General features: G+C 41.7%; 3 protein-coding genes across 10 annotated transcripts in view; all 3 read right to left on the reverse strand.

The window, feature by feature from the left end:
- The window catches only part of fcho1 (FCH and mu domain containing endocytic adaptor 1), a 37,720-nt gene extending 25,379 nt beyond the window's left edge, over positions 1-12,341 (reverse strand). For 2 of the 3 annotated variants that reach the window (XM_028999912.1, XM_028999911.1), the window contains exons 1-2: positions 12,197-12,341; positions 4,189-4,242 (exon numbers count right to left, since the gene is read on the reverse strand). In XM_028999912.1, the coding sequence (XP_028855745.1) occupies positions 4,189-4,218 (30 nt within the window). In that variant the 5' untranslated portion in view covers positions 4,219-4,242; positions 12,197-12,341. Of the gene's footprint in view, positions 1-4,188; positions 4,243-12,196 lie in introns of those variants that run through there. The other variant, XM_028999914.1, reaches the window with a different exon arrangement.
- Positions 12,342-13,573: 1,232 nt separating this feature from the next.
- On the reverse strand, positions 13,574-17,275 carry znf692 (zinc finger protein 692). Of its 3 annotated transcripts, none has more exons than XM_029001166.1 (12): positions 17,063-17,275; positions 16,639-16,811; positions 16,318-16,349; positions 15,751-16,194; positions 15,579-15,633; positions 15,415-15,489; positions 15,241-15,336; positions 15,109-15,159; positions 14,956-15,034; positions 14,729-14,843; positions 14,415-14,514; positions 13,574-14,243 (listed from the first exon to the last, which is right to left on the reverse strand). In XM_029001166.1, exons 1-12 carry the CDS (start codon positions 17,090-17,092, stop codon positions 14,009-14,011), a joined length of 1,485 nt encoding a protein of 494 aa, XP_028856999.1. In that variant the 5' UTR covers positions 17,093-17,275; the 3' UTR covers positions 13,574-14,008. The 3 variants fall into 3 exon arrangements, 2 of the variants coding, with proteins under 2 accessions (XP_028856999.1, XP_028856997.1); XM_029001164.1 differs by having other exon boundaries at positions 15,715-16,194; XR_003751713.1 differs by having other exon boundaries at positions 14,104-14,243; positions 14,415-14,509; positions 15,715-16,194.
- A 291-nt stretch (positions 17,276-17,566) lies between these two features.
- Positions 17,567-20,098, reverse strand: sft2d2a (SFT2 domain containing 2a). 4 transcript variants are annotated; one of them, XM_029001319.1, is made up of 8 exons: positions 19,985-20,098; positions 19,808-19,897; positions 19,578-19,663; positions 19,415-19,496; positions 18,285-18,320; positions 18,166-18,207; positions 18,047-18,076; positions 17,567-17,915 (listed from the first exon to the last, which is right to left on the reverse strand). In XM_029001319.1, exons 1-8 carry the CDS (start codon positions 20,048-20,050, stop codon positions 17,796-17,798), a joined length of 552 nt encoding a protein of 183 aa, XP_028857152.1. In that variant the 5' UTR covers positions 20,051-20,098; the 3' UTR covers positions 17,567-17,795. The 4 variants fall into 4 exon arrangements, with proteins under 4 accessions (XP_028857152.1, XP_028857150.1, XP_028857153.1 ...); XM_029001320.1 differs by having other exon boundaries at positions 17,759-17,915; positions 18,149-18,207; XM_029001317.1 differs by having other exon boundaries at positions 19,415-19,663.
- Positions 20,099-20,751: the final 653 nt, after the last annotated feature.

Genomic DNA, 20,751 nt, shown 5'->3' on the forward strand with positions numbered 1-20,751 from the left:
GCCACACTGACTTTAATTCCACCGATTCAACGCTACGAGATTAACCATGCCTCAACTTTCTGTAGGTGGCATATCAGACAGACACATTCCCTGTACTGTCCTCTGTACTCTCTGTCCTTTAATGAACTGGAATCGAACTAAAGACCGTCCTGGAAAACGATGAGTTCTCTTTATCTTCTGAAAATGATTGGTTGTATATTCAGGCTATTGATAAATTCCCTGTAGTCAGGGCACTAAAGGAGTTTCTGCATGGTGCGGAACTTCGGTGGTCCAGGACTCTCCCCAGTGAGGTACAGGAATCGGTCCTTTCCCAGTATCTGTATCCAGGCGTCCTGATGCTCCTCCAGCTTCTTTTTACATGATAATAAGTCAGACTGGTGAGTGAACATTAGCAAGAGGTCCAAATGGTGATATCGCAGTTAGCACAGAGAATAATGGTAATCGTGAAACATATAACCACAGTGCCACATATATCCCAGGACAAATTTTAAATACCATAATGGGTCACAGCCATAATACATAATTTCAATCAAATTCTGCACAAGATTACGGAACGTATATCTGAGCATGTTGCTCAGTAACTTTGTGTAGGTTGCGGCTTCGTAAAGTTAATCATTGTATGTTAATAAAGTAAACTATTCTACCTTTTCCATGCCTGCTAGTATGTCACTGGGAGAATCGGTTTCCCTCAGTATCTTCCACGCATATTTACAGAATTCATCGTGTCCATAAATCATTGCAGAAAGAAATCCAAGACGCAAATTTACATCAGACTGAAGGAAAATATTATCTAGAGACTCTTTGTTTTTTAAAAGTTCGTGTAATTTCATATTTTTTTAATATACTTTGTTGAAAATATTTTCTTTGTAGTTGTTTAAATAAATGAGCAAGATTGCTCCGCCCACATGACTTGGCCAATAAAAGAGGTGACGAACGTTTAAACTTCACCTGAGCAGAAAAAGAAAGTACATTAAATAAATTCTTTATGGTTAATTAAGTTCTTTTTGTTCTCTTATTCTTTATTAAATTTGTTGTTATTTACAATTTTTTGATCCAAAAAGTCAGCATTTTAGAACCTTCCGACAAAGAAACAGCTCATTTAATCATTTTTATAATCTTTACAATAATTTGTTATACTAGATAACAATTGCACATCTCTGCTGATGTTTGTCTAGTCTTGTGTCCTGTTTGAAATATCCAGCATATCCTCTTACAAGCAGCATCTTACATGATGTTGTGCTGTTTGTCCTTGTTCATTGTACAGAAAAGTTAGACTTTTTCTTTTCTAGAGATCCGGGGAAGTTTAGTGTGTATATACATAATGTTCCTAATGTTGAGCTCTATCAACTTGCTGTCCATCTCAGGGTGATGGCAGATTGGTTCAGATCTGACCCAACTTCCATCTGGTTAGATTTTGAATTATCACAGTCCAAATACCCCTTATTGAACAGTACTAAGGGCCTTTGTTTCGACCCTATCACTTTAGCGTCAGTCCGAGCGTGGCGGTCCATGGGGTGTCAATCTGACATAACATCTACCTTTACCCCCATTTTAAATAATCCAGAATTCCTGCCCGGACCATGGCTTTAAGAGGTGGCGCATAGTGGGACTTTCGAGGCTGGGAGATGTACTGGACGGCCAAATCCTACATTTCATTTCTCTCACAACACCATCTCTCATGTGGAGGGGCTTTATCTTCTCTGTTGTCTATGAAAATGAAGTGTTAATCCACAATTTCTGCCTCGACTCACAATCTCCTGAACAGACTTGGGAGAGGGATCCTGGTATTAATATTGATAACTCACGGTGTGAAGAGGCATGGTCTCAGGCGAGGTCTATTTCTCTGTTCTACACATCACACTTGCTCTCAAGAACAAAATGACCTTCATCACTACTGAGGTGAGGGCTACAGGGCGGTAGTCGTTGAGGGAGGCAGGATGGGTTTTCTTGGGGACCGGAACAATGATGGCGTCCTTGAAGCATGTGGGGATCACCGACTGAGCTAGAGAGAGGTTGAATATCTCTGTGATACTCCTCTCTGAGGATTCTTCCCGAGATGCCGTCTGGTGCTGCTGCCTTCCTGGTGTTCACTCTCTTGAAGGCTCTCCTCACGTCATGCTCAGTGTCCTCCTGTCTGCAGCTGTGGCGCCGCTAGCCGTAGCATCGCTACGAAGCGAGCATAGAACGTGTAAAATAGAAAATAATAAAAAAAAAAAAGACAACCACTTGATTTGTCCATGCAAATATTTCCTCCATTTAAGGTTCCTTTGGAACTTCCATAATTGGAGATAATAAGGATCTCTACACTGTGGAAGCTCAAAATGTTTCTTAAAATCACTAGCAAACTGGAGATTTTTCACAAAATTCTACGTTATTAGGGGTGTTAGAAAATATCAATACAGCAATTTTTTTGTGGCGAAATTGTATAGATGCAGGGACATCAAATCTCTGTCTCCTTATTTCGAAATGTTGAAGCGGTGCTGGTTTTCTCAGCAGAGGTGACCGCTGTATGCCATTTCAGGCATAACATGACAGAGAATAACGCAATATACTGTGATTTATTCTTATTATGATCCTTGAATCATAATTTATATTGTATCATAGACCTGGTTGTTATAACAAAACTGATTTTTAAATCACCCTGAACTTTGAATGGCGGTGTATGCCGCATAGCCTACACAAAATTCACACAAATTAGACTACTGTAAATAAATGTTCTATTGATGCTGCTCCTTCAATTTCAGAGACTGTTTACAGAAATGATATGCGATAAATAAAATAAAATAAAATAATGCATTGAATTAATCTTATCTGAGAACAGAGATCAGCACAGAACGTTTAATTACATGAACCACATGCAAGAGGAAGTGAAAGAGGAAATCCTGTACACACATGCACAGGCAGATGCCAGGACCGCAATTCAGTAAGCACTGGCAGAAAAGATGCAGAAGGCCAGCAGAGGACCATCAGTGGGGAGAGCTGAGGATGATGGGTGCATGAGGAGAGACTGGAGCACTACATCACCGTGGCAGCACAATGCTCCTCACCTCTACACTACAGTGAGCAACAGCTCATCAGGACAAACTGTTTTTGCTTTTATTACATATACGGTCATTTCATTTGTTAAGTTTAATACTGTTCCTCGGTTGGTTAACTGTAGTTTAAACTAGTCTTTGTAGTTAAAACACCGGCCAACCACATTTCACAAACCAAGGCTGAGAAAAGAAACTATAAGCAACAAACAATAACCTTAAAGCAAAAAAGTACAGGTAGCCAAGGTAGTACAGGTAGCACACGACCTGCTTTTAACCATCACTTTGCTCAGTGGCACCTTGGCGCTTCGGGATTGGAACCGGCAACCTTACGATTATGGGTCAGTTTCCTCACCCGCTAAGCCACCACTGCCCCCTAACTAAGCATACAACCAAACAGGCACACAACCCCACCAATACAAAAATACCCAAGCACCCCCTCCATAGCTTCCACTGTAAATAAGCATTACTTTCATAACTACAGTAATCCTCAGGGCTTCATTTTCCATGTTTCTCTGACACAGTACCATCACCAGGCAGTTATTACTACTATTGTACCTGCGATATTGTGGTGTGGTGAAATATGGACACATTTCAACACACACAGAAGGCCTAAATCAGGGCAACACACCTAAAATAGCTCAGCCAGGTTTGTATGAAAATCCAGACTCTGCAGTCCCACTGGAACAAACACCGGGCCAGCTCCACTCACTGGGCTGCTGTGTATACGTATGTGTGTGTGTGTGTGTTGCACTTCTGCGTGTACGTGTAAGAGAACCTTTGTCAGTTTAGGATCAACCTTTGACTCATTTTGTGAATCAACTGCTAGAGCACTAATGAATTCTGCAGGCCCCGTTCATTAATGCTTTATTACATTTTCGGATTGGTCACAATGAGCATTTAACCACCCCAAATTTATACATATCTGTGATATTAAACTAATCAGTCACCCACAACATTAAACCCAAGGTATACCATTCTGAACGGTTGACAAGGCTGTAAATGACCAATAAGAGCCAAGTGATACCCCAAGCAAAGATGGCTCCCAGCGTGCATAGCAAAAGCAGTCTTAAGATCTCCTTAATTAGCACACAAACTGCTTTAGAAATATTTGTCTGTTTTGGGTATTTGAAAAGGGAGAAAAAACATCACTTACCCAGAAGTTGCTCTTAAAAAGTGCCATCATTACAGATTCAGATCTTACAGATATCTGAAACAGGACAAATGGACATTATTAGAAACATAATAAAAGTGCAGTGTCACATGATTACTCAGATGACTGCGCTCCCCAGTGGTGACCATCGGCCGTGATCGCCCAGATTCCCTACAGGTAGTTTCTTATTGCCATCGGTAATAGGGCTGTCCCAATGTGTTGACGTCACCGACGCAAAAAATACATGCGCTGATGCATCAGAACCAAGACAAAAAAAGTAACGTGAGTAACTCAGAGTGCAGCGGTTTATGAGACTGGGTAACTTTTCATGACGCTGGTCACCTGTGGTACACATATTCCTGCACTGCATTCTGGCAGCATTCAACACGTGCAGTCTTCACAAGCCCGGCTCCCCCACCCCTGCAACTTTTCCATACATTTTCACAGGCAACACACTAGCCTAGTTTTATACATGGCCTAAAAAGTGTGTTATCTTCATTGTTCGGCTCCCAATGCTTTCTCTCTTGAGGAAATTAGATCCAAATGGCTCTTTGAGTGTTAAAGGTTGCTGCCCCCTGGATTACATGAATAAAAAAACTCAATAAACATTTATTGGAATGTTTTTCATTCTGATATGTAAATTAGAAAGTATAATTCAATTCATGTGGGAATAATCGAGCAATGAATTGAAAAACAATAAAAAAAAGAATCAATCATCAGCCCTCCCCAGGCTGTTTCGAACTGAACCCACCTGCACCGCATCAGAAGATCTACAGATGGAGCAGGCGGAGTTTTCTTTTTTCTGAACTGGAAGGACCTTCATGTGGTCCTTCTGGTGACTTGTGTTCAGATTGTGTATTGTATTGGGCTGTGTGTGTATTGCGTTTTTGTTCCGGCTGTTTAAGTTTTGTTCATTATTAAAAACCTTCACCATTTCTACCATTTTTTTGTTGTTTTAAGTTGCCGTAGACTAGGGCTGAAACGATTATTCGAGTAACTCGAATGATTCGATTACAAAAAAAGTTTGAGGGAAATTCTTTGCCTCGAGGCTTCGTTTAATTCGTCACCAAAGTCCATCTATTATCGTATCGCCCCCGCTTCGTAGACAACTGCGCAGCACCGCTATCACTGTTCTACACGGACTGTTTTAACTCTAGCACATTTTTAAGGAAGCGATTTAATGAAGATACCGGTGTGCGTAAAAGACTTAAAATGTCTAAAGTGTGGGACCATTTTACGCTGTGTAAGGTGGACAACGTAGTGCAGTGTATACACTGTAAAACAGACCTGGCTTACCATAATAGTACTTCATCAAACCTACAGCACCTGAACCGAAATCATCCTCACGTAAACCGCACTTCTCCAAGCGGACTGGGAGCTTCTACAAGGTGTCGTATTTTTATGATTGCTAACTAACATTAGTGCTTCTTAAAACGTACATTATTTGTAATTATTTGTGTTATGAGTCGATAGTGACGAGGCATGATAAGTAGCAATAGAGCAAACATTCCACCTACCTACCTCACCTGGATACAACTGGAATCTGAACTGTATTGTTTAAGTTGGATTATTAGTAATACTTAGTAATACTCATTATTAGTAATACTCACGTAAACCGCACTTCTCCAAGCGGACTGGGAGCTTCTACAAGGTGTCGTATTTTTATGATTGCTAACTAACATTAGTGCTTCTTAAAACGTACATTATTTGTAATTATTTGAGTCTATGCACTATGCTAGTCGATAGTGACAAGTTGCATGATAAGAGAGCAAATACACCACACACACACTCTAACACACACACACACACACACACACACACACAGTGATAGGTAACATCTCAAAACACGCCTTCCCCATACATAAGGTAGTAATAATAAATGCAAAAAAAAAAGTATTTGTTCATACAGCTTGATCCATCAAACTGTATGCATTGTTTTCACATAAAGTAAAAATTGTAACTCAATCACCAGTAGGAGCGCTGAAGAGATGGGAAACACACAGCAGCAGCAGAAATGGGAAATAAATCAAATTACTCACAAAACAAGCCCTGAAATGCGAGCGCTGTAGGCACAGCGCCTTCAGTAATAAAAGCACTTTATTAAAACCTTGGGGAGCTGGACGTAAGAACTCTCTATCTGTTAATGCTTCTGGAGCATTTATCAAGCGTTCAGTCCCACAGAACATGTAGCATACTTAAAAGTGGAAAAAAAGTGAAGTGAAGTGATTGTTATTGTGATACACAGCAGCACAGCACACGATGACACAATGAAATGTGTCCTCTGGATTTAACCATCAGCCTTGGTGAGCAGTGGGCACCATGACAGGCGCCCGGGGAGCAGTGTGTGGGGACGGTGCTTTGCTCAGTGGCACCTCAGTGGCACCTTGGTGTGTCAGGGATTTGAACCGGCAACCTTCTGATTACGGGGCCGCTTCCGTGGGTTTGGAAATACGTTGCGTTTATAGCAGTAAAAGCAAACATGGGGTGGAACTGTGCATGGACGTGACTTTCGATAATGTGCTGAATGTAATCTGTTTGAATTGTAATTGCTGTTCATGGCATTGTTTTTCGTTGCCTATGCTTCATACAGACCTGAGGTCTTCTGTTTCCGAGGAGAATGTAACCCACCAGGCTGCTACCACAGTGCACGCAGCTGGTTTTAATGGTTCAACTTAGTAAAAGAGGTAAGAAGAGGGTAGGTGGGTAAAATTAGTCAGACATGACCTCAGCCTGTGACAGTCACTCAGTATACACGGAAGGAGGAGGACAGGGCGAGGGAGAAGGTGATGCTGACTGTGGGTATTCTCACCCACCCACTCACCACATCTCCGGCAGTGACATCCAGCTGGACAGGGAATCACCACACACACACACACACACACACACACACACACCTTTACACCACTCTCCTCCTCTTACACCCTGTTAATTAACTCCTGCTGGTCTGGGCTGCGGCTGGGCTGTTCCTTTCACGCAGCCCAGGAGGGGTCAGCATCTGACCTCCAACGTGCCTGACTGAAAACGGGCTTCCTTCCCAGAAACAGATCTGAACCGGAATCGGGTTTTTTGGTTTGTTTATATCAGGGCTGCAACTAATTATTTTAATAATCAATTAATCTGTTGATTCTTTTTGATTAATCGAAGAATCGGATAAAAATAAATAAATAATAAAAGCATTCATTTCCAACCCTTCATTCAAAAACAACGTCAAAGAGGCTCTTTTTCCCCATGAAACCATGTGTTTTTTAGCAAAAAATGCAGGAGAATTATGGCCCATATGGCCTTTTATCTTCCCTCTACCTCTGCTCCGCCCTGTCTGTGAGGCGCTGAAATCTGCAGGCATCAGTACGCGAGAGAGACCGAGTGTGTTCGACATTATAATCGAACGTCTCTGCTCGCGAAATTCGTTGCCAACTCTTCCAGTAATCGACTTTTAGCGACTGCCAGGTTATTAGCTACACCGATGAGAAACGCACCTGCCTAGAACCCGCCCACTGCAGCACCTCAAGTCATCCCAGGCTGATCACCATAGCAACAGGCCAAACAAACAACGGCGAAAAAGAAGCGAATGGCCTGCTTGGAAAATGAGCCGATGCTCTTCTGGGCTGATGCTGAGGGTAACGTATCATTTCCCAGAGCAATGGGCAAAGAAAGCAGGAAATCAAAAAAAGGCAAGAAGCCCCCACTCCAGACGGCATCACCCCCTCTCCAAACAGCCCATCTGTCGCTGGCAAAGCCGGCAGGTGAGAGAAAATGGGCCATTTTTACACCAGTCATGGCACCATTTTGCAACGTTTTTGATGCTGCTTTTACAGTTTTGTGACTCATGGGGAAGAGTAAACCAGGAAAGATATAATATAGGGTTGTGACATTACATTCCATGTATGATAAAAAAAATAGAAAAAAAAAGTGATGAGATAAGAAAGTCATAATGCGATATCGACCATATAGCAACACCGTTACAATCCCAGCATGCACAACAACACAAGCCCAGACACGTCCTACATTAAGAGAAGCACGTCGCCTCCCATGACGCTTAGTAGCAGGGATTCCTGTGGGATGGGACCTACACAACGTGCAACCCTGCCATGTCCCAGGTTGACAGAGTCCTGCTGACCTGGTGAGACGTTTTGAGTGCCACACCTTCCTGTCTGCCCTCACTAAAATGTTGAGGCAGACTTGGATTAAATACTGTGTCCACAGTGTAGGTCACACACATAATACCAGGAAGTGGGCTGTACTAGAATAGACAATCTCTTCATTTTACCGGTTCACACACAGCATGCTGTTCAGCCGCCTTCTGTTCCAGTTCAAGACCAAACCATCAGTGTGATGTGATGTGATGTGATTTGGAAGGTAAGCAAGTGGGAGCCAATTCAAGCCTCTGTGTCAAATGAAAACCTACAATAAACAGTTCTTTGTAGGTGTTCCTCCTTTTGGTTTGGATGTCAGATTGTGCGAGTACATGTACACAAAATGAGGCGATTTACATTATGACTACATGGATTGAAGCAACAATATATTATTTCATTCTCTCGGCTGCTCAGTCTCACTTCAGTCTGTTAACTGTTCCTGTAAAATTCTATCATTTCTGTCGGGTTGGCTCGAGCGGGAAAAAAGTGGTCCACAAATACGGACCCCTGGGGTCTCGTTTAGAAAAGACAAAAATGACGTACGCAAAGACACAGAAATCAGCACACAAAATATGCTTTATAAACTGCACTCTACCTGGGACTGTTTGCACGTAAGTGAAAGTGAAGTGACTGTCATTGTGAAACGCAGCACGGTCACACAGTGAAATGTGTCCTCTGTATTTAACTATCACCCTTAGTGAGCAGTCAGTAACCATGACAGGCCCCGGGGAGCAGCGTGTGGGGACAGTGCTTTCCCAGTAATAGTAACCTAGTGGGTAACATACCCGCCTGTGAACCAGAAGACCCAGGTTCAAACCCCACTTGCTACCATCGTGTCCCTGAGCAAGACACTTAACCCTGAGTGTCTCCAGGGGGGGACTGTCCCTGTCACTACTGATTGTAAGTCACTCTGGATAAGGGCGTCTGGTAAATGCTGTAAATGTATATATTTGGGTTCAAAAACCACTAAGCTACCCAAACACCTTGGACATGTTCTGCACCAAAAGTCTGAAAACTGAGCCCCAATACACACGTATCTGAACAGCGGTATGAAAACTCAGTTTGTATCTGAGCAGGGCAAAAAGGGCTTTCTAACCTTGGCCATTGTTGGGAGTTGAATGTGTTTTTGTTCATCAGCTGTACAGCGCTTTCCAGAATATTCTATCACAATACAGTCAAAATCCCCCCGATACAGACCGGGTACACTGGTACACAGGGCCGCACAAAGAAATGAACAAGAGAGATAAAAAATATGGCATTAGACACATGGAGTCTCTCTCCTCAGCTCGTGCTGGCTTCACTGTGGTCTGCTGAGGTTTGTATAAGTTTCCTGAATGACCCCGATGAGGACAATGATTACGACCCACAGGCCATCTCTGACTTCCAAACAGCAAAATGCACACAGCGGCATGGCTAAAGTTACATCTGACAACCAATCATCATCTGCCCCAAAAAGATAGCAATTTGATGTGTGGTTCTCATACGTTAGTGAACTAATTGCTGAAAGTGAATGTTTCTGAGATTTTTATTACATTCTATTATTTAGGCCACTGTATGAATTATCAAATTGGTCCAAACATGCTTATTAGAAATTAAAATGCCCTGAGCATTCTTTAGACCAGCCCCCAACAGATTTTAAACGCCTGCAGCATTGCTAGTCAGATGCACTGGAAGTGGTCCACAGCCCTGCGAAATCAGATTAACAGGCACTGGGAAGGCATACTGGGAACAACTACTGCAAACGACAGCATACACCTCAAATGTGTTACTCCATTATAATAACGTAATGTTTAGGACACATGGGACATTTTCTTCATCCCTATAACTAATGGTCAGAACTGTGAAGTGTGACATGTATGTAGTACTTGTACCTTACTACTGGGAAGTTCAATATAAAGTTATGACAAAGTTGATGCACAGGACACAGAAAACTAGTCTCACTTGTTAAAACTATACAAGCATTCAGACAAAACTATTGCAGCAAATATGTCAATGTCTAATGGGTGTCAACACTGTGCAAAACGTCAATAAAATAATGTTTATGCAAGACCAATATATGCAACTAAAATGACCAAGATGGTATGATGCACGGGACAACAATGTCACTGGTCTAAAAACTACACGAATGCTGTTAAGTTTAACATATGATGGCCAATACTAAGAGTTAAAATGTGGTGCATTGTATGAATATTTTAATTAAGCCTGGTGCACTATTCAATATAACATATATAAACTGAACTTTGAATGTCTGGGGTATGATAATATTTGCATTGAATTTGCGAGAGGTAACAGCGTTTCAAATGTCTGCAAAACCTTTAGTTTTTTTAAATACACAAATTAAATGATGTTCCACATCTTAGCACCCATCTTAAATAATAAGACTAGTAAAAGTGTAAATATTACACATTTTTTTAAGATTTAGGTTTCATTTTCCAGAGAATTGCCCTTTATCTGTTTCTCAATAAAATACAGTGTAACTTTGCAAAACAATACATTAGGACAGTCCATTGCTAATTTACATATCATAATGTCACCAGAGCCGTGACTAACAGCTTTACTACAGCTGAACCTATGGAAAATATATTAACACTTATCATTAATCAGGCCAGTTCAACTGTTAATAAAGTACCATAATAAACCACAACCGTATCAGGGAGCGGGTCCTCCAGCTCAGCCATCTGCTGGAGAGCAGGATCCCACCTGGGGCTACCAGGCCTCCAGGAAGCCCTTCTTGGTTCTGCCAGAGCCAAGCACCATGGCACAAATTATTCATTAAATCATGTAACAGGGAGGTGGCCTATATTGTTCCGATGGACCCCGAATATTCAACAGGGGTGGAAATGAGGTCTGGCTGAGCACCATATAAGAGACGTGGACAGTTAAAATCACGCTTTTCTCCGCTTCCACTACTCCATCAGTCAGCGGCTGTCAGGTGGCTGGTAGTTAGCAGCCAGGTATAATTATCATGACCAGCGTCTATGTTCATGTTCAATGCAATGGTTACTGTGTAAGGAAGACTATTTACACTTGTATACAGTATTTCTATACACTTCAGCTGTGGATAATATTATATAAAGTCTATTCTAGTCACACTTTCTAAAGAAAGTCATTTTAGACCATGTCATCCACTCCTAAATCTTTAGGGGAAAAAGTTGTATTTCCTTGTTCTGTAACACAGTGTCTCTTTATTCACTGCAATACTGAACATTTAATTAAAAAACACCGCAATGTTTTCCATATGAACAAATGTGGTATTACACTATTTTTATCTTCAGATATGATCAATTCAACAAATGCTACACATTAATGTGATCAGTTGAGTCTACTGAGGTTCCGGAAAGACAAAAATAATTTTAATGAGGAGTTGCTGCTCCCTCATCCTCCAATCGAGTGAATAATAAAAAAGAGAAAAATAATTAAAATTAACACCTCGAAGGACCAAAAATGCAAAAACGTTACAATCGCGAAATCCACCAGTTGAAAGCCACGATAAGCACTTTTCATCAGAATTTATTACAACACAAGCAGGTGAATAGTAAAATAAACCCGGTATTATGTATTATGTACTATGTATTAAACGGTATTAGCGTTGTAATACGCCGGAACAAGGCAGGGAGGGAAGGAGTTTGCTGTCCGCCTCGGGTTTCATCCTCCTCAAGTGTCGAAACGCTGATCTGCAGCCACACCAACACAGAACACAGAAGCGGCGAGAAACGGAGCTGCCACGCTGCTTTTTACAAGAGAAACTGTGGGAAACAGAGCGCCACTTCGGCCGGGTTTCCCCCGGAATAAGGCCGCCGCTGCACCGCGCTCTGCGGCTGCGTATTATCCGTACCGACGGCTGGATTTCCAGACTCGCGTTGTAAAGAATACTTTACCTGGATTTAGCTCCGCGACAGGCGGCGCTTCTCATCTTCCAGCCGAACCCGAGCACCGCGCTCCACGCGTCTCCACCGCGGTTGTAGCTTCACCCCCAGCCAGCAGTTGTCAGTGCGCGTCACGGACTCCTCCCCCTCGACGCTGATTTGCTGTCGTGCGGCGGGCAGGCAGAAGGGGCGGGGTGGCACTGCAACCACTCAGGGGCGCGTATCTTTACGGCGTCTAGTCCAATCAGATTGGTGGTTTTTGGATAGGGGTGTAACGGAGCTCCGTCATTGGCTGAAATGCGGTTCAAGCTAAAACAGTGCGCTAAAAGGCGGCAAGTATGCGGGCTGCAACGGTCAACGTTACAAGAGGTGTGACAATATAACGTGTGATTCTGAAAAGAACTCGAAAAGGTTAGTTTATATGGTGAACAACACAGGCAAATTATTACTATGAATAAAAAGAAATTGTGGACATCTCGTCGCTAAATTGAGGGAAAGGTTGGGAAAAATAAGTAATGTACACAAAATTATTGTATTATATATATTTTATGAGTTAAAATGTAGAAATATTTTTTCCTTTTTGAGCAACTGGTTAGCTCAAACAAATGTTTGGTTAACATTCTGATAAATGCTATAAATGTAAAAAATTATCTCGAAATAACAAGATAACAAAGCAAAAAAAGGGAACTTGCATGTCCTCTACAGACGTCCGTAGCATCATGAATGTAATAGCAGTTTTATGTCACTACAACATCAACATGAATATATATTTGTACATTCACATCGCTTTTTGAAAGCAGGTCACATCCAGCATCCTCGTGGGCCCCGCCCACTTATTTTACAAACAGACATATACACTCATAATGCAATTATTAAATACGTAAATATCATGGATTTAGATTTCTTTTCTGTTAAAATGCCTTCTGATCAACTCACATCTTGCCAATAATTATTTACTCATCAGATCTCACTTCTCTTACACATTAAAGGTCCCCTATTATACAAATGTGACTTAGTGAGATTATTTAACATTAATATGAGTTCTTCTAGCCTGTCTACGGTCCTGCAGTGGTTAGAAATGGCAATAGGTGTAAAGAGTATTTTGATGAGAAATAATTTCCATGAATGCCCCCTCAACTTCTATAGGCCGTCTCCTCTTCATCCCGCCTCTCTCCTTCTCATTAGCATTTAAAGTTACAGACACGAAGACAACTGAGGAAATATCATTGTGGGCAAAATTCTAGACCACGGCAAAATTTCAGAAAGCGACTTCAGATACAAGATTATGGGACACTAAGACTGATATAAAAGTGCTTCACATATGTTTCAAAATACGGTAAAACAGAAGTACAGAGCCTCAATATAATTTCAATTTCAAAGTCTTGAATGCAAGGTGTATTATAGTAATTTTATTGTAGTTGCCTTACCAAGCAGAGTACAAAAAAACTAAATGACAAAACTGAATCTCTACATTTCACCAGTACACTTTAGTGTAGAATTATAATTACGTTAATATAAAATTAGCGAATTAGATCCAACAAGCCAGATATACAAGCTTTTCAGCAGTTGAACAATATACCCAATCACTGAGGACTAAGTAACTATGCACCATGGATAGTTCCATTTATAAAACTTTTACTTCTAACTTTGGGCCCATCCACCTTTCTCATCATTTCCCTGTAACTAGGCAGGGAAACTAGGAATTCATACATTATTATTATTATTAGCTTAGTTTGATAGTAGTCTGAAACAGTCAGAAATGATGATGTGCACCAGAGCAGCAGCCTTTACCCTCATCAACACACACACACACACACACACACACTACTGCCCCTGCTTGGGGAGAGTAGCTGCACCAGAGGAAACCACGTCAATGGGTGTGGCATTTGGGACATGCTCAGGGTGACTTTTGCTGCGATGCGCAGTCACATTGTCCCTCTTTTCGAAACGGCGGCCACAGATGTCACATGGGAACAGGTAGCTGCTCTCAACGTTGTGTTTCCTCATATGCCAGTTTAATGAAGCCTTCTGACGACAGGTGAAGCCACACACCTCACACCTGAGAACAAAAGGAAATGATCCTAAAATGATCTTGGTCTCATCTAGGGACACACACACAGACACACCTGCAATACACATCATTGTATTAGATTTAATACGGATTTCATACACAGAACAAGTCACAATCAACTAGTAGTGACCCAAACTACTGTTTGATAGAGGAACATACTGCAGTGGCTTCTCTCCAGTGTGGATTCGCCGGTGGATGATGAGGTTGCTGCTTGTGCGAAATGCCCGGGCACAGAACTCACAAATGTAGTCCCTCTGATCTCCAAAAGACAAGAGCCAAAACAAGCATTACCCACACCAGAAAGCATCATGGCCTGTAGATGTTAACAAATGCTGCATCCCAGCAGCTGCTTATACTGTATATCGGTTTCTATTGATACTGAGTCATGAATGTGGATCATTTGTAGAACGTGGTGAATCGCGGTGTTACTGTAGGATTATAAAGAAGCGGTAAAGAGATAAAAAAAAACTCACTGCTGTGCAGCTTTTCATGTTCTTTTAAATGCTTCTTGAAGTTGAAGGATTTTTGGCAGGAGGGGTGGGAGCAGGAGAAGGTCTTCTGCTGGATGTGCTGGTACTTCATGTGGTGCTGCAGGAAATGAAAGGAAATGGGAGTTCACATGGTCCAAGACTCAAATGACTGTGTGCTAACTGTAAGTAATACCCCTCTGAAATGCAACTTCATTCATTTTTATACTCACATTGAGGTACTGACGACTGGAGAAGATCTTCTCACAGCCGTCATACGTACATGGTAAAATATCCTTGGGGGGCGCTTTCCTGAGAGAGACGTAATCAAACTGTGTCATGCCGTATTCTCGGTTTCTCTATTTTTTCATCATTCCTGAACAAACCTTTTCCTTTTGGCACCAATCTGTGACACGTCATCATTTTCTAATTTCCCTCTGAGTTATAAAAAGTGAAAACACATTGATTAGTTGACTGGGGATATATAAAGAGAGTGAAAGCTTGACAAAAGATCTCACCTTCTCGCCTGGGTCACAGTGTTCCGAGTTTTATCCTCCACATCAGTCTTTCTCTGAGGCTCCCCTATGTTGGGGTCAGGAACTGCTGCGGAATCACTGTTTAAAAGGGGAAAATCTCATAATGCGTACTCACAAGCAATTCTTTATAGTTTTAAATGAGAAAACAGAAGATACCTCTCAGCTAGAGGACAGCGGATTTGTTCCACAGCTTCACTGGTGGACTCTGTAGACTCCGGCTCAGATGCTTGGCTGGATGTGAACACAGAAGGCTAGTCTTAACTGTGACGATCCACATCAACTTGAAGTAATCAATAAATGAGGCATTTAAACCACTATACCATTCTTCAGGTGCCTGAGAACTGACATCAGATTCTTGCAGTCTTTCAGTATGTTCTGTGTTTCAGGTGATAAGGGATATTAGTGTTGAACCAGTTCAAACGTCTTACTCCGGTTATAAAATGACTTTCAACACACCAGTTTCATCTGGTTCTGCTCTCTGACTGGACCCACCCTTCTGCTTGACGTCTACTAGAAAATGACTGCCACTGCGGCTCCGGGTCCCAATGCCAGAATGATCTTCCTCTCTGAGCCTCTGGTTCTTAATCTCCTGGGACGTTCCTCGTTTTCTTCCATTGGCTGAACTTGGGATAGACGTGGTTTTTGTACAGTCTCTCCATCCAGTGTTTTCTGTGATCGTTTGGTCTGACGGATGCCACAAAAAATGGTGGCTGTCTTTGCAGACATAACGCAGACACAGATCTGACTGTTGGTCGTTTTTATGGGAGAGACTCTCCTCAGCATTGGTCGAACCCATAACTGCATCTCCAGTGGCAACGTAGGGCTGGAGATTTAGGGGGTGAGGGCAGTGTCGGCTGTGGTCACAGACCAGCAGCACCAGTTGTTGGAGGGACTCCACAGAGGTGATCACAGATGATGTGTCCTCATTGTCAGGGCCTAAGTAATGATTAAAATGACATCATCCATGGAAATAAAATCCCCTAAACATACAAATGAACATAGATACTGTTTTATTTAATATAACAGGCGTGTCTTAATAGTTATGAAAGTGAAGTTTACCTTTGCACTTCATACACACTTTGGAGAAGTAACTAAAAGAAAATAGAAACAGAGGCAATGCATTTGAGAATAAGCATTGATAATTATAAATCAGATAAAACCGAGTGGCTATAAATGGCAAAGAATGAGATGGCAACCACTTCAACAAGACAGATGAAATGTGAGTTTGTGGATCAGAATGGTAAGTCTTAATGCATGAAGAAGTCACTGCATATTCATTTAAGCACCACTAAATAAGTGGACAGATATTTGTTTAATGATGAATAATTGTGTATTTGTTGGTCAATAATCCTAGAACTACTCTTCCTACAGTAAACGCACCTATGTAGCAGGTACTGTGCAAGCTGGGAGTGCAGGCTGAAGCCTAGTCGGTCCTTCAGATCCACCCATCTCTGCAGGCATGCCCCAAGCCGCACACGTAACTTGCTCCTACGGGCATCCAGGTCCCTGCGTCTCTGCCGCCGAACAGCTTCCTTGGATGTTACCATAACGGCCTATAGTGAAAAATGGTAATGATATGACATATAACATTCATAATCCATAAAAACCGTCTTCTTATCGCTCAACTGACTTTCCATCACTCAGGTAGGACAAATAGACACGTAATCTCACAATCTGGCAACCCAAACACCCCTGTTACAGATCTCCAATATATATAAAAATTAACAAACAATATCACACTCATAAACTGAAGATCTATGATGCACAACAAATATTCCCACAGCCAGTCAGAACGGATGAGTACCTCGTTACTGCTGCAACAGGCGGGTCCCATTCGTCATTATCACGTTGCCCTTTTAAGGACAGGAAAGCTCGCAATTCATTGGCCTCCGACTATTAGTCGAGCACCAGTCGAAAATAAAAGATTCCAATGGGCCAGAAGAAAAGAAGATGTAATTCATTAATTGTACAAATGTCTGAAATGTTTCTTAAAAGGCCAAACCAGGAACTAGCCGAACAAATGGGAAGTGGATTTCTATTACCCATGAGTCTTCGCGACTGATGGCACATGGGAAATGTAGTTTCTGCTTGTGAAGACGCATCTTTTGATTTCTTTATCAAACATCACGTTCAGGTTGTACTATATCGTACATTCTGTCTTCCTCAGGCTTGATTAAGCATCCATTTTCTTCATAGTGCATGTACAATCAGGCTGGTATATGATACTGTATCTAGGCACAGTATCATATACAGTGTGTTTTAAAACTGTTCTCTAAATATGTAAACTAGGGACCTATGGATTCAGTGATAGAGTCAGCACAGCACTTTTGTTTATTTATATATGCTTGCAAAACAATATTCTGTATTAAAACAATAACAATTGTATAAAAAATACAGACAATCATATTTTCCTACACAAACTGTACACTTAGAAACACAATACAACAATGTAATATATTACACAACCCTGATATTATAAAAAAAAATAATATGGTTGTTGACTTTCCATGAACTAAAATGTGAGTGATGAGTGGTCTTCATTCCTGGGTGTCAATGAAAGGCCAGACTCTTCCAGCTGTTAATGGGCTAAGCTTTTCAGGAGCCACTACTTCATACACATACTGCACAGCATGGAGAAAAATTTCAGTACTGCATCCCTGAGGAATACAAAATGTAGTAAGTATAATTAAGTATAACAATCAAGTATAACTGCTTATAGCAGAATGGCCATTCTTTAATGTCCACTGATTACAGTATAGGTTTAACTGCATTACTTCACATCACCAACCTTGCAAATGGGATGTACGACAAGCCATACCTGAAAAAAACACAAATTCAATTGTAAGATATACATAAATTACATTTCTTAAGAACTATTGCAATCACTCACCAAACAAATGCAATTACTTGAAGAATGACAAACAGGAGAGCAAGACCAAAGATCTTCCACTATAAAACAATAAGAGCTGCTTTAATGACCAATTCCTTTCTTTTGTGTACACTAGCTCAGATATGGATAAACCTACCCAGAAAGCTGCACAGAGGGTCAACACCAGGCATGTCTGTTTAAAAAAAAATTGTACATCATTATTACAACCACAGTTCTAATGTTAAAAGTGCAATTCGTTATAAAACAGAAGGCAGAAAGCTGGGGTGTCCAACCCCTATTCTACTTTCAACGGTTCTCATAAGGAGATGCCACAGTGAATCAATGTCTCCATTTCCCATGGTTCGCTCCATCTTGCTCTTTCACACCAACCACCAGCATGTCCTCTCACCTCTCTGCCTGGTAGCTCCACCTTCAGCATCCAGTGTCATTCCTTATGTAGGTCAAAACCTACATAACCTCAACTCTCAGACTTTGTTTCTGAAACATTAAACACTTATGGTTCCTCTAAGGCTCCTTGTCATCCCCAACATACAATGCCTTGTCCAGCCTGATGGAGCACCGTACCATAAGGCTAAAGTGATAACTAAGTGGCTTGGGGAACAGAGCATTGAAATTTTGGGAAACTCCATGGAACTTAATCCAATGAGAACTTGTGGTCAATCCTCAAGAGGCTCAAAAACCCAGAAATTCTGACAAACTTCAAGTACTGATTATGAATATAAACTTTGTAAAAAACAGTATACTCAAAACTGTAGATCACATTATCATCTGCAAACATCATAGTCCATGGGCACTTCTGTATAATATCATCAGTAAGAGCTGATCTTTAGTTCAGTTTCCACTAGCACCCTACCACAACCGATCTGGTATGGAGAATTCTTCCTGACATGACCCCCCCATCCCCCCCATTAAATAATAGTCTGGAAGTCTTGAAACTTATTTCTTTACAGTCTGCGTTTTAAAATGCATGTCTATTTATTTGGAAGAGGCCAAAAATTTATTTAAAGTTTTTTTTTTGGATTATTTTTAGCTCTGTAGTTTATTGATGCCATTGATGAATTTTAGTTAAGAAAAGTTCTTCTGACAAATGGAATATTGCTGTGATCAGTAGTTTATTGAAAAATCTAAAAAAAAAAAAACATTTGCGGAGGGAGATCCTGAAGCAATGGTCAAATACTATATATTTATTTCAAATCGTAAAAAGTACGAAAAGTAATCCTATTATTACAAAACTTAATACAGGACAGTCGGGACTCGGCAACCCACCAACATCACTGCAGTGGCGAAAGCTCTGGTCTTATCACACATTCTCTTCAGCTGCTTCACGGGACCCATCAGAAACATGGTGCTGATATGAGAAATGAAAAGATCGCGTAAAGATTTCATTATGGTGCTCTGCAGCGGCCTGGTCGAAACAGGAGATACTCGCCTGGCCAGGGAACAGATGTTACCAAAGGTGTAGAACACAATGAACAAAGTGATTCCAATCTTTGGTATAAAGAGGCAGCCCACCCCCTGTTGGGAGAAGTGAGACACACACACACACACACACACACGTGGATGAGACTCTCCATTCCTTGGAGCCGGTAGAACAGGTGCCGCGACTCTCCCAGGCAGAGCAGGTCTGGTCTACAGGACACTGATGGAGTTTAAACTCACGAGAACCGAGCAGCCGAGTCCGAGGACCATGCAGGCGATGAAGCCCTTAACTCGCGTTCCCCATCCCAGGGTGGAGGCTTCGTTCACGGTCTGCGTGGAGATGAAACCCGCCTTCATATTCATTCATATTCATTCATATTCATTCATCTCCCGCGCTTTTATTCAAGTCCACGTTACCTCAATAACCCCGCGCTGATCAGTACTCTCATCCCGGCCGCTCAGAACCGCCCGAAGTTTGTCCATAACTCGAGCAGGACCCGACAGACGTCCCCAGACGCGGAGAGCGTGTGACGTCACACCACGTCAGAGCTCCAGGTGGAACCGCCCCGTGGAACCTGATCCTGTACGTGCAATACAAACGTCCTGTGCTTGCAGAAATTTATTGTACATTTACAATATTATCTGATGAGAGCTTTATGATGCTCATTTGGTTCAGTAGGACCTGATCTCCAAATACAATTAGTTTAATAATGCATAACCCAACTTTAAAATGTCTATACAAACACATAAATATGTGTATGAATGCTGTTTAAAGTATTTCCTAAACAGGAGGGCTTTTAGTTTGAGCCTTTGAAGATCTTTAATAACTCCACCACCTCATCTCCAAAGAAGGAGAAGAGTCTAGATGAATGTCTTCCTAGTACCTGGAGAGATGCTGGTACCAGTCGAGCAGCGCTGGAGGATCAGAGAGATCGAGGTGCAGAGCGAGGAGTGATGAGAGACCCCTTCCTTGGTTTTGTAGGCCAGCATCCGTAATTTGAATCTGATTGGAGCGGCTACAGGAACACAGCGGTGGAGAGGTGCGGGAGAATTTGGGAAGGTTGAAAACCTGGATCAGATGGAGAGGTCGAGTAGTGCTAAGAGGAAGACCAGCCAGGCGTGAGTTACAGTAATCCAGTTTGGAGATGACTAGTAAGTATCTGAGTAGCTTGTGCTGATCCTCC

This window comes from Denticeps clupeoides, chromosome 13 (genome assembly GCF_900700375.1).
Source record: "Denticeps clupeoides chromosome 13, fDenClu1.1, whole genome shotgun sequence".
NCBI classification, from domain to species: domain Eukaryota; kingdom Metazoa; phylum Chordata; class Actinopteri; order Clupeiformes; family Denticipitidae; genus Denticeps; species Denticeps clupeoides.